Raw genomic sequence first — 14,009 nt, forward strand, 5'->3', positions numbered from 1 at the left:
CAAGAAGAAAAGACATGGGATGAAGTTAGGGAATTGTTTTTAGCACATACTCTATTCATCCCTTTAAAATTGAAAAAAAAAAAAGTTAAAGTCACCTTCAGTGGAATTTGATGGCTATCTGTTAATAAATAACCAGGCTCAGTGAGCTAATTAATACTGGCAAATGTGCATACATACATTCAGTTTCATGCACACTTGACTCAATAAGTTGTTTAGCACTAATGCTTTTGTGGGGTGAGGCTGAGGTAATAAATTAGTGTAAATCCCACGCGACGTCTGCCACATTTCTCTATGAGTCACCTTTAAGGACCTTGCAGGTGCGGGAGCACTTGTGCGGAGCAGACATACAGGAGACAAAACACTCTTATTGTTCTGTTATAACTCATCACAAGGCGAGATCTCTCCCACTGTGATTCCAGGAAGTGACACCTTTCAGTTCAGACTGAAACCAGCTGCAATCTCCAAAGAAAAAAAATTAAATTTTTCCTTCAACAGGAACCATCTCAGTCTGACTTCAGAAGCTATAGGAAACATTATTTGTCATATATTAAAAGATGGTGGAATGTAGATTGCAATTATTGTATGGGAAAATAATTAAAAAACATGATGCAGGGCTCAAGTGAAGAAGGTAATGAGCTTGACATCCAGCTTGCAATGATGTTACATTTATATGTATAATGAACATTAAATTAATGTGTGATTTTGTGGCATCAAAGCAGTAACCACACTGACCTGTCTGATCATTCTTGTTGTAGACTGCAAAAGATTAGCGTAAATAAATGACATGTACGAGACTGCTGTGTAAAACCGCCCAAAACACAATTAAAAACTGATGTGAGTGGAGAGTGAAGCAGTGATAGGAGCACACAGAGCAGCATGGCCTGTGGGATGTGTTACCTCTGTGGTTTAAGTGTTAAATGCTGCACTGCCTGCACAATCTGGCACAGACACTCTCTCTCTCTCTCTCTCTCTCTCTCTCTCTCACACACACACATGAATACTGACACTTGCACACACAGTACACCCCACCCAACAAGCTGCAGTGCCCACCAACCACAATGTGACGCATGCAGGTAGAGATACATTACCCCTTTAGAGGCGCAAACAAGGAAGTTGTGTGTGTGTAGGAAAGTGTTTTTAGCTGTTATTATATGTCCATGAACACATGTTTCTTATGTTGTATTTGGTACAGTGGAGGTGAAGAAACTGTTTACAAAAAATATGAATAAAGGCAGAATGAAGGGAAAGGGAGAACTCTCACTTTAAAGCAAATCAAACAAGGTTGCCATCTAGTGTTTTAAAAGCAAAACTCAGTTTCCTGAACTTTTAAAGGCAACTGGCCAGATGATATCTTATTATCTGTGTGATGCGAATCACCAAAACCATTCAAAACCTTTAAAAAAGAAAGGCGAGTCAATACTGAGACGATTATTTCCTATGCGCACGACTCCATAAATATTTAAAACTCACTAAGGAATGAAAAACAAAAACACATTAGTGATTTTATTATTACCTCATCCAATGTTAGCACAGTTTCCTCCAGATAAGCCTCTGGATTATTATTTATTAATCCAGATAAATCTGTCAAATGCCACTCAGCGCTTCCAAGAAGCAAAGGCACTGCTTCCCCTTCCTGTCTTTGTGAGGTTTGTGGAAACTGTTAAGGAAAAAATGTCTATTTACTGCACGTGGAAGGTAACTTTACAATGGTTCAAGTTAGACTGCAGAGCACTTTTCCAAAACAGGATAAATTCAGGCAGGAAAAACAGACTAGAACATGGATCAAATTCTCAGAAAATAAGAATGAAGTTAACAATGTCATTTTGGTTTTAGAAAGAGAGATGTTGAAAGTTGTGTGATTTATTTTGGACATCGTATTGAGGAGGAGTGAGGAGTTGTGAAAGCTCTGTGTAAGTGTTCGTTCAGTTCATTCATCTAAAGTCACTGACAACATCAAAAAAACAGGTGATTATGATTTGAACAAATATTTTAAGGAACATTAAAAGCAATTACATCCTGTGGTCTTTAGGTTTAACTCACAGTGTGCTTCAGTTTTGTGCCAACAACCACTAACAATGTGCTTTCAATGTGACACATCTCTGTGAAATAACACCTGAAATGACACATGGAAGTTCATCTGAAGCTATTTTAAGCTTTAAATATTTGCACTTGTTAGTCATAGATCATTTGAAAGAGAAAAAAAGGCATGAAGATGCCATTATGCCCCTCCGAGTGAGAGAGTAAAGTCACTGGAGTGGGCTGTGGAGGAAGTGAGTTTCCTCTTGTGTAACTCTCTGGTGAGGTTACTGTATCACCCACAGCCTCCATACATCATAAACCCAACATTACCCAGAGCTCTGGAAAATACAGATGATAAAAACAAACAGTGAAACAAAAGCAGGTAAAGCAGGTTTTATTTCTTCCAGCTGGTGCTGATCCACCCAGCACCAGCACAGGAAACTATTAATCAACTCTGACAGATACTAAAGAGTGAATACTGCTCAAAAACAAGACACTGGTGACACTGACAAAAATATTAAACACCAAACTTAAATGTATTTTAGCTACGTTTTGAAACATTTAAACTTTATAATCTTCTTCATATACAGATCAATGACTTCAACATGAAAGTAAATGTTAAGTTTATAATTCTAATCCTTATATGAATACATGATCTTTTTTTTCTTTTTGATAAATGAGGTTTTCTACAAAATTATCTGTACTGTACACAGCCCATAGGCCTGCATTAATATTATCCCAAGTCTGTAAATAAAAGGCTAGACTCTAACACTATGGTTGAAATACTGTACATCAATGCAAACAAATCCACACACACATGTAGACACACTTCACTTTCAGAATACACTCACGCAGACACAAACACCTTCTGTTACTGTCACATACGCAAACAGTGATTCATAACTGTCGGGTTTGTCCACACAGGGAATGGTTTTGGGGCGGTGTGAACCAAGTCGACCACCTTTCTGTCCCGCACAGCGCTGCAGCTATAAATAACAAACCTTTCAGTCTTTCCCACTCAAACCATCCTTTCAGTCTGAGTCACACGGAGCCGGTTTACTAAAAGTCACATTTTAGCCTCAGTTCCACAGCGACTTTTTGATTTCTTGTAAGTCTTGATCAAAAGTGGCACGGTGGCCTTTTAATCATCCTCCTTCTCTACTTGACAACCACAAATAGAGGGCTTTCAGGTGACGCAACACCCTGTGGTGGCCTTCTCTGAGATCCACATCAATCAGGCGGCAGTGACAAAGAAAAACTGACGTCTATAAAAACTATTTTCTCAGTCTGCTGAGTGAAGACAACATTTTCTGCCAAAGTTGGAAAAGTGTTTGTTTGTGTGTTCAGCTGGAAAAAGGTGACGACACATTCTGTTCATCCACACACCGACAGTCTAATGACAGTGACCTGATGACGATTTGTTTCTGGGCTTTTTTCAGAATTAATCTCTTAATAAATTACACATAATCAAACTTAATCTTTAACTTTGACTGTTGCTTATTTAATCATGAAAAATGTTTGTCATATATAAAGAATTTAAAGTCTGGAGGAGTTAAGAGGATATAGAAAAAAAGTATTTTTTAAAGGCAGCTATTTTCTAATCAGTTCTCTAATGATGTATTGATTTATCAAACCCTGTGGGGTCACTATTCATCACATATATTTAAATAGCTTCCAAATATGATATCAATTACTTGCTTATACTGAATTTTAAGACACTTTTACATATATTAAGAGATCTGAGGCAGCAGATCCTGCAGTTCGTTGAGTTCAGTTTAGATTTCAGTTGATGATTTTTAAAAATTAAGTTGTTTTTCTTCATAATTTATAAGCTCCCAACAAAGTCAGAACAGGTCAAACTGAGTGAGCAAAGTCTACTAAATGTATAACTTCTAATAATAAAAATCTGAACCACTGGACCTTCATGATGGCACAAGATACTGATTCAGCTCCAAAAACCCTCTATTCTTATTGGATGGATTTCCTCAGCAACTGTTCTACTGTGTGAAAGTGTAATACCTACCCTTAAATAATGTGGTTTTAGTTCAGTTTACTTTGTAGTATATTTGTGTCTGCACTACCAGTGCCTCAGCCCAGTCCATGGAAGCAGAACCAGCAGTGTTGGCTCAGCTCTGTGAAAGCTCTGTTCTCTTCCCCTGCGCACTGAGCCGGAGGGCACGGTGCTGAGCAGCTAGGTCAGGCTCAGAGCCTCCACTGGACCTTCATCAAAGCAGCGGTGGCGCCGGGGCTCCGAATCAGTCTGGACAGAAGGAAGAGAGAGAGAGAGAGAGAGACGCACAGTTAGCCGGTCAGCCCTGCCACTTTCTGTCTCACAAACACCAGAAACTTTTCATTTCCCATTTTGATATTTAACCACGCAGGTCGGTCAAATCATTCCTCTGCATGTGACACCTTCTTCCTGACAGGGCGTCCCTGAGATTTCATCAGTAAAAGGACGAACACTTTGAGTTTGGCATCATGACATGAGGTTTTTGGGACACTGGCCCGTTGGTCATTATTTACACATTAGTTGATGAGAGCACCAAATCATTCATATAAAGGCAACCAGTGAGAGTTTCTCAAGGCAAAAAAAATCTCACGACCTCATGTGCCGAAGCTGTATTTACTTGATACAAATCCCACACAGGAATGCAAAAGTAAACCACAGTCAATACATGCATGTCTGGGCACACAGTCTCCAAAACACCCACTCAGATCCAAAAAGACCACAAAATAATGAAACATTGCAGGAATTCCACAGGCATGATGAAGTGCCTGCCACACCTCAATGTACATGTGGCAGCAATGTGAGTTATTTAGAGCTGAACATAAGTGTTGATGCTGAACTGACACATGCAGTCTAAAAGCCAATTAGAGCAGGAGTGCTTAAGTTAACTCAAACTGGAAAATCAAGCAGCACTGCAGAGAACTATTTCAGTTTGTTTTTCTAAGTGTAGCAACCAGTAGGTGTCACTTTAATCATGCATTACAATATCCTGAGAAGGATTTATGTTCCATTTTCCTCCCTCTAATCTCTAAGGAGCAATCAGTGCTACCCTCAGTCCCGCCCTCATGATTCAAAGGCCGACCATGTATATCTGTCGGACCGGATGTGGTGCCTTCCCCCGTACTTCCTGTGGTGCTACAGATTGAGAGGTGCCACTGAAAACATTTGCTTTCATGAATAAAAGGTTCTTATCTGTGGTCAGCTTCCTGCCACCACCACCGTACCTCGGTAGAGTCTGTAACATCTCCACCCGGGCCACGCCAAAAATCATGGAAACGCAGACACAAATAGAACCAGCGGCGTTTTACTGGAACAACCTCAGGCCTTGGCCCCGGTTCCCAGCCGTGACTGAAACAAGCAGAGGCTGAATTACACCCACTGATTCAGAGGGAACCACAAAAGCCATTTTGTGGCCGCCTTACAGTTCGACTTCAGCCGCAGACATCACAACTTTTCATGCCACTCACAGTGGGTTTCTCTGCAGCTGAGCGTCTCAGACACGCTTTAAATATTTACCAACACTGAGCTCATACAGAGGGAAAGTGCTGGCAAAAACTATAGAGATTATGAATCCAGTCACAAAGCAGAAGCTGTTCATGTTAATGTTGTCTATGTAGCAAGAGCAAAAACTTACATACAGCACCTCTAATGTTACAGTCTCATTTTTAAGATCTGTAAAAGTTGATAATAAAGGTTCTCTAAACGATATTCACTGCCACTAGATGTCACACTACAGCACCAGCACCTCAGACCAAAAGGAAGTGTTTCATTAAGGCCAACGAGAGGGACTCACATGGATCACATGTACACACACATGCATTAACACGCTCATGCAGCTGGACCAGCTACCAAAACAAAGAACAGAGAAGCTTACAGCACACACAGCAGGAATATGACTTCATTCTCCAACTGTTTGCACCGACATTCATGTTTATAATCTTTAAAAAGCTTAATTCACATGAATGAGAGAATATGTTTTAGTGATTTGGGTGAACTGATCCTTTAACTTCTCTTCACTGCCGGTTGCAGTAATGTTGATCTATATTCATATACAGTGTGAGATCAGCGGTGTGTGAAACCCCGTTGTTGCCCAATCATCGAGCGTCATGTGTTGTCACATCCTTAAACGATATGACAAATATGATGAATTAATCAGGTCAGCTCCAGATAAGGACAGAGGCCTGTCTTCCCTTCTACTGTCCAATCTGAATCACGTCACAGTAAAAGCCTGTGTTCCTGGCACATCACAGCCGAGCTAAGACTGGAAAATACAGTATGTGTGTCTGTGTAGTCAAGTGTGAGAGGGGGCGTTGTTATCAACTGGGCAGACTTTCAGCTTTGGGCTCTGGTTCCTCCTTGTCGCTGCTCCCTCCTCCAGGCCCCTAATGTCTTGTCTTTCCCCCCACAGTGCAAAGGATTAGACAGAGAAAGAGGGTCTTTTCTTCTGGCTGCTAACTCAAGACAATCAGCACAACCACTTGTTATTCTGCTCAGGATCCACGGAGTTGGAAAACAAGGAAACTTGGGAAAAGACTTTCAAGCAACATGGAAAGTCTCGAGCGAACAGGAGCCTTATTTCCTAAGAAAAATCTATTTTTGCAGTGATTCAGCTGCAATCTCTGGCCGCAGAGCAAGTCCTGGTTTAACACAACACAATCAATCACATGCAAACACAGTATTTGAGATTGTCGAGACTGTCCCTGATGGTCTCATGTGTTTGGGATGTGGGAAAAACATAAACACTCTTAAATCAACAGCTTGATTGAATGGCTTTTGTTGTGTGTGACCCATGTGGGTGAAAGTTGGTTTTGGTACTTGACACAATGAGGTGATGAGGAAAGAAGGAATGAAGGAGATGTGTCAGTGGCTTTCCATCTTTAAGACATTGGAAAAATGTGAGTATGTGCCCTTGGCTGACTTATAACGCAAGAAAACAAAGACGAGGAGGAGCTGAGGGAAAAGGGAAACTCTTTAATCACTGAGCTACTGATTAAACAGAGGCCTACTTAGAAACGTACTGCTTCAGAAGACTTTTTAGAAACTGTTTGGTTTCCTTTTGGCTTATCAAAACCTTGCAAAAGTGACGCTTGTGAGAAAAACTTATATTAAAGCTAAATTCAATGTTGCCAAAACGAGAGTAGGCGTGACACCATTCCAACCTTGATACATCAGCGCCCACTTTTGTTTTTCTTCCTTTGCAACGCAAATTTTGTTTGGCCAGCAGAATGTCGGCCAAAGCTTCTGTCGTTGCTCCGCTAAGTTCCCTGCCTTTCCCTGCCTCTCCTCGTAAGGCAGCAGATTTATGATAAAGGGGAAGTGGGCAGCCACTGTTTCCACGACACCCAGAGAGGATTGTAGAAAAGGTGTTAACAGGAGTGAAAGGGGTGTTGAGGACACATGACTGAGCGTCCACCCTGACAATTCAGTGTGTTTCTGGATGAATGGGACGTATTTCACCTCATGATTTCTTCACTCTACAAACAGTCTGTGTTTCCAAGGAACATATTTAAAAAATAAAAAATATTTGTCTTACAGGGAATTCAGCATATGTGAAGCAGGTAATAAGACAGCTTTCTGATTGGTTGTTCATCACAGCAACAGCTTCATTAAAGCTACAGATGCTGTAGCAAAGATGCTAAAATGCTCCATAAAGCTGAGGGGAAGGGTGGAGTTGGCTTGTCCCTACATGGTGACCTCTTTCCAGCGAACCACTGTAAATTTAGACATATTTGTACAACTATGCACAGACATGTTTTATCAGTCAAACTCTGGCTGTGCTGCTGCAGGTCTCAGAGGGTGGCGTGGTGTGTCAGGGCTCATAAAATCCCAGGATGCTTTCTGTTTATGCAACCAGAAGAAATATGAACACTTCATCATTATCACTACAATGACAAGAGGCACTCAGAACTTGGCCAGCACAACAGGCCACAAGAACAACAGTGCAGTGAATATCAGCTGAGTGTTTTCCTCCCATGGCAGAGATCTTGGAGTGGAGAAATACCCGCTGCGTTTTTGCTTATGTCTATATTTCTCACAGAAGGAAATCCACCTTCAGATACTCTCAGAACAGGAGTTACAGTATTTTTGATAGCATGCTCTAATTTTCTCTCTTGCAGCCACCCCCAGCACTTCCTTAAATGCCTTTGGAAAACCACTAGAGAACAGGCATGACCGTGTTGTTTTTGCTGAGCTATTTTTAAGTGGAATAAATCAAACTAATAGTAAGAACTTAAGAAAAGTGGACCGGGACAGAAAATACAGTGTGTTCAGTTGTTGGAAGACTTTATGGAAAAGTGAAGCTGCACTGTTTAACTCACCGTCAGTACAGATGAAGCACTTGCAGAGACACACACACAGACAGAGGAGGAAGACGGTAGCCACACCGCACACTGAGAGGAGGATAACCATGGCTGGACCCACTACAGCGCACACACACAAACACACACTTAGATTTACAACAAAGCACTGCTTATGTTTAAAAATACAACACATGAAAATGTATGACATGTGGACTAAACATGTTAGACAACGAGGTACGAGAATAACATCTCTCTTATGCGGAGAATAATCCTTCCCGTACTCTGCAACGTTGCAGGATTCAGGACCCCATCAAAGCAGCCATAATTACCCACGACTAAAATAGCCAAGAATACACACATGTAGCATGTCTTGTCATTCTTGTTTCCACTGCACCTCAGCACTGAGAAGGGAAATCTAACTGGGCTTTACACTTTTTGCCGACATTCTGAAACAGGACGAGTAAGTAGTTTTAATTCTGGTCTGTTTCTTTTGCTACTTTAACACCTAACACATAACTGTTAACTTCTTTTTTAAATGGACATACCATGCTTTTATTTCCTGTCTTGATTGCACATGATATGTCATTTCATAAAGCTAAAAGAGCCTGAGATTTTACCAGTTATCTGGAGATTTGGAATCATAACTAACATTGTTAAGTGGCTCTACATATGCATGTTCATTTAATGTGCCAGATTAGACCTCTCTGTACGTCCGTGTGAGCGTGCACAGGCTGCTCTTAACAGGTCAATCATGACAGCCTGGCACCATCCACTCTTTTGTTTATGAGCTCCTCACCGCCCGTGTTGAGAGACACCATCAGGGGTTTCTCCAAACCCTGGTGGTGCACGATGCACTTGACGGACAGGTCGTTGAGCACCCCTGGTTGGAAGAAGATTGTGCTCGTCACCACCGTGGTGCCGTCGCCCTGATCGTAGGCAGACAAAATGGGCGGTCCGAGCGTCCGGTTGTCCCTGTCGATGTTCCACGTGATGTCTGCTGCAGGGCGGGACAGGGCGGTGCAGTTGGCCTCGGTGACCCCTGAGGACGAGGTCACGTGGCTCACCTCTGGTTTGGGTAAAACTGAAGGGAGAAAGATTGTGTTTAATAGCTGTTACTTTGAGCCACGTAACATTTATTGATTTATTTTGTCTGAGCTTGTCAATCACAGACAACAGAAAGAGATTTGTCCCTCTGCCTTCGTAATGGAGATGGAGAGACTGAACACATCGCCTGTCAATCTCTCTGCCCCGAGGACACAATGACACAAGTCGCCCTGGAAACAAAACCCAGACAGAGAACAGAGGCAGAGCAGCTTTTTACTAACTCTGTGTGTTTGTGTTTGTGTGTCTGGATCTTTGGTTCCGTCAGTTTGCACAAAAGCAAAGCTTGTTTAGCAGAGCAAGAGGGACGCACACACACCTCCACACACACACTGAGGGCCTTGTGTCTAGGGAAACAGTGAACCACTCATCCCCTGGGCTCTCACCCAAATTAATCACCCCTTTCCCCTCAGTGACACCCCTCCTTCTGTCAACATTATCGGGGCAAAAAAACACACACACATGTGGGAAGATCAACAAACACTCACACTCCTGGAACGTTTGCTTACGGCTTCCGAGGTCACACTCTTGTCTGACATTGAGCTTTACACTGCGTCGGCGAGGGGGACACGAAGCAGGTCAGAACAGTAGTTTAATGACCCACTGCAGCAGCTTTCACCTCAGGGCTGCCTGTGGCTTGTTTATACACGGTGCTTCCCTTTCCTGTGCTATATCTGGGATGCACGCACACACACACACACCAGTACACATTTCCTCTCAGCCTACAGTATGTTGAAATACAGTAAACACCACCAAGGCTCAGACACTGCCCCATGTCATTTAAATTCCTGGCAGCATTGTTTTTTCTCAGTAAATGACAGCAGCAGTGGGCGAGCGATGGTGGAACGGACGGAAACGTCATCTCGACATCACTCTGTCCAAGTCCCATAATTATCTGACTTGATTTTTAACAATGTCTGGAAACAGACAGTAGGTTGCAGGCTGGGGGCACAGAGTTTACCAAGCAGGGAGGGTTTAGTAAAAGAGAGCTGCATTATGGATTCACTGTTTTTGGAGCTTGATTCACACAGAGAAGCAGCAATTAGTAGCACAAGCTCTGGCCTGCACCATTGTGTGATACCACTTTGCAATAGTGAGTCAGTTTAACGTCCAGTCTGCCCTCAGTTCAAGCAAACATGGCTAAAATAAAAAATAAAAAAAAATGCCTGCAGAATTCCAGTTCACATTGTCCACATAATGTGTCATTTACAATTAAATAATAAGGGAATGCAGAAAGACACCAGACTCACCGTAGACAGAGAGGCAGGCGGTGGCCCTCTTGATGCCGTCTGGGTATGTGTGGAACTCGCAGGTGTAGCAGGCCTCGTCCTCCGTCCTGACCGACCGGATGGTCAGCTGGGTGTCGTCCAGAGTTCGGCTCAGGCCAACGTGATCCTTGAAGTGCTCCTCTACGTTGTAGTGACCTTTCTTGCTGTAGGAAGCCACGGTGGTGGTGTCGCCCTGCTCGGCCGTCTTCCTCCACAGCACCTGGTGCACCCTCTCAGGGAGGCTGTACGAGCAGGAGAGGGTGGCCATCTTCCCGCTTATGGCAGTCTTGTTGCCCATCAGCCGCACTTTACCTGGGATTAAAAAAGTGCTCCTAGCATCAAATGATTTTTTTACAGGACTGGTTTGTGTGTAGGTTTTGGGGTAACAAGAAGGAGCCAGGGAGCTATAAAAATGTGTGTTAATGGTAATAACAGGAAGCACTAAGGTTAGCTCAGTGGGTGGGCTTTCTCTGCTGATCTTGGCTCCTGTCTCAAGGCATTCTGGGACGTGTAAGCAAAACAAACTCCCTCTGTGACCCTCTGTGAGCTGTACAAAGAATAAGCAACTTCTACAAATAAACACATTTGCGAAAGGTTGTGTCTTTACAGAGAAGAAAAAGTGTGTCATGTGAGAAGTGCAGCACTGTGGATGCTTCCTGAAGATAACTTTAAGATAACAGAGGCCAGGAACTAAAACCAAACATGACGACTGTAATCTTCTTAAAAACTGGACTCACCAGTGACTCTGATGCACGTCCTGGCTTCTTGTGAACCCTTGGGGTAAACATCAAAGATGCAGCGATAGCAGCCCTCATCATCGCCCCGTACCCTAGTGATGTTGATGTAGCTGGCGTCGTTGTGGTGGGCGGAGAGCTGGACGCTGGGGTCACGGTGGCTGATGCGCACAGGCACGCTTTGCTCGTAGGCCAGGAGGACCTTGCCGTGCCTGTTGAGCCAGCGGACCTGCCGCACGGTGTCGCCCACAGCCGTGGTGATGTTGCAGCCGAGCGTGAGGGGGCGACCTGCCTCTGCTGTCAGGCTGGCAGGGGCTATGACCTCTCCTGATGCAAGATACAAACAGCAAGTCAGCTACGAGCTTTAAAGTCCATTTAATAAAGCAAAAACAGCAGCAACTGAATGCAGAACGTACCATGAGTCCTGAAAACAGATGCTCCCACTATCCAAAGGAGCAGACACAGGGGGAGGGCAGGTCCACACATCGCACACCAAAGCAGGGTTACAAATTCACTTGCTGACCCAGTATCACATCCAGGCTGCAGCTGCATACACAAACACTGTCAGAGAGCTCGAGCAGCTTGAGCCACAACATAAATCTCACTGTGAAACCTCAACATTAACAGCACATTTAACAGCTTGAGGCCACATAAAGACGTTAAAACTGGTACGTGTGAATGAAGAGGCTGCGATGGAGACGTACCTCAGCCAGCTGTCCAGTGTTGTGACTTGTCGAGCTGCTGTTGGTCAGCACAGTTGCGGCTGCATCTTACTGGCACGCTGTCTGCTGCAATGGGAAACATGAAGCCAGAGGATTACAGCAGCAGTGACAGCATCTCCTCAGCATCACTGACATAGTGATGAATGAGTAATACAAAAATCTGAATGAGTCAAAGTGTTTTTGGGACACTGGTGCATCTGATACTGCGGTTAGTCCACTTTAAAAGGTTGTTGCCATGGTGACGCAGTGTGTAAGCATCAACAACATCAGCAGCCGCTGATTCAAGACACATCACCTGGGGTCTAATGGGAGTTTTTACATGTTAATCCACAGCATGCATCCTGCCCCTGTAAGCCCGTAATCATCCGGTGTGGCAAAACAAGCTGCCACTTTGAAGTCTAGACAGCAGCAAACCCAGAGGTTTCAAAATCGATACCTGAAAACAAACCTCAAGGAAATTACAGTGGCTACAGGGTGATGTAAGACGGGATGACAAGATATTAGTCATTAAGGTGATATTATAGTAAAAAAGAGGGGGTGTGTGAGTGCGAACACCAGCTGAGTGCAGCAGTTTGTCAGCTATAAACATCTCCCTGCTCATTGTTAAGGAGAAACAGTAGAAAGATGCTCCTGTAAATCCACTCAAGAACAGATCAGCGCTCCATATCTGGACTGAAAAGACGGAAACTGCAGGGATCAGACATAAACTGGCCTTTGATCAGAAACTACAAGTGAAGTGGAGGAACCCACCTAGACCACAAAGCAGACCAGGTCCAGACCTCAGAGGTTTATGGGTGTTTTTTTCTTCCCTGCTCTTTTACAGTGAAAACCATCTGGCTTCAAACATGCAGCCTGCTCCTGTTGGGCAACACTTAAATCACTTTCCCACTACAAAGACGCTACAGATGTCTGACAGCGGGCTGTTACAATGGCCACAAGAAATCTGATTCAATCAATCAACTGGGCAACTTAAACCCTAAAAAAAATCTCCTCTACATCCAGATGTGCGCTGAATATTGTCGCCACAGCTGGTTCAGTCCCATTAGAGGAGTGTTGTGTGAGATTACTTGAGCAGATTGCTGAAAAAAATCATAAATCTCATAATCTTTCCAACATTTAACAGGAGGAAAAGACATTTCTTGTGCCATAATTACCATAATAAAATTATTAAAAAATGCTTATAATAAAGGTTTATCCAACAGGTGCAGCAAAGAAAACATTTTGTGTCAAATTTACAGCTTAATTAAGTTAAATATATGACTTAATTTAAAGTTTAAATCAGTGAAACTTTTGTAAATATATGAATTCATTCAACTATTATGAATTAGGAGATTTAAAGTTAAATATCACACATTCATAGCTTTAAAACATCCTATCTTCATGTGCAATAGACACACTGGAGAGTTGTCATCATGAAAAGTTTGACAGTAGGCTGGCTGCTGGATAAAAGGTTAATGTGCACATAAGTGACTGAAAACTCAAACCCCCCAACATTTCAAGTTATTTCAAACCAGTTTTCTTGGAACTACAATTGTTTAGATTCTTTCATGATAAATAAAATCAAACTTACCCACTGACACCAGATGATCGTCTACAAAAGATAAAGTTGGCTCCCAGTGTTAGAGAAGCTCCCTGTGCTGCAGGTAATGTGGAACTGGAGCAGACTGATCCATGGCTCATACATTAAACTGCGACTCAACAGGACTGAGTTCCTGCTGCTGCTGCACTGTGAGCTCCAAACCTCCTCAACACGTCCTTCCTCAGACATGAAAGCTGAGAGAACAGTGCCCTCAGGTGGACATGATGCACAACTGCTGCTGAAAATCCGCAGCAGAGATTCAGTCACTGCTATTTAAAGA

General features: G+C 43.1%; 1 protein-coding gene across 1 annotated transcript; it reads right to left on the reverse strand.

Moving 5' to 3' along the window:
* Window positions 1-2,397: 2,397 nt before the first annotated feature.
* LOC108892842 (OX-2 membrane glycoprotein) lies at window positions 2,398-13,888 on the reverse strand. The gene is made up of 8 exons (XM_018690594.2): window positions 13,721-13,888; window positions 12,133-12,216; window positions 11,845-11,974; window positions 11,432-11,755; window positions 10,677-11,006; window positions 9,122-9,406; window positions 8,344-8,445; window positions 2,398-4,279 (listed from the first exon to the last, which is right to left on the reverse strand). The coding sequence occupies exons 3-8, from the start codon at window positions 11,912-11,914 to the stop codon at window positions 4,275-4,277; spliced, it is 1,116 nt and encodes a 371-aa protein (XP_018546110.1). The 5' UTR covers window positions 11,915-11,974; window positions 12,133-12,216; window positions 13,721-13,888; the 3' UTR covers window positions 2,398-4,274.
* Between the last annotated feature and the right edge of the window lie 121 nt (window positions 13,889-14,009).

Source organism: Lates calcarifer, linkage group LG7_2 (assembly GCF_001640805.2).
Source record: "Lates calcarifer isolate ASB-BC8 linkage group LG7_2, TLL_Latcal_v3, whole genome shotgun sequence".
In the NCBI taxonomy this organism is placed as follows: domain Eukaryota; kingdom Metazoa; phylum Chordata; class Actinopteri; family Centropomidae; genus Lates; species Lates calcarifer.

Coding starts and splice junctions, on each gene's coding strand:
- LOC108892842 (XM_018690594.2), bottom strand. CDS start 11,914: ATGTGTGGACCTGCCCTCCCCCTGTGTCTGCTCCTTTGGATAGTGGGA. Junction 9,407..10,676: donor CGCCTGCCTCTCTGTCTACG/GTGAGTCTGGTG, acceptor TTCTCCCTTCAG/TTTTACCCAAACCAGAGGTG. Junction 8,446..9,121: donor GGTGTCTCTCAACACGGGCG/GTGAGGAGCTCA, acceptor TGTGCGCTGTAG/TGGGTCCAGCCATGGTTATC.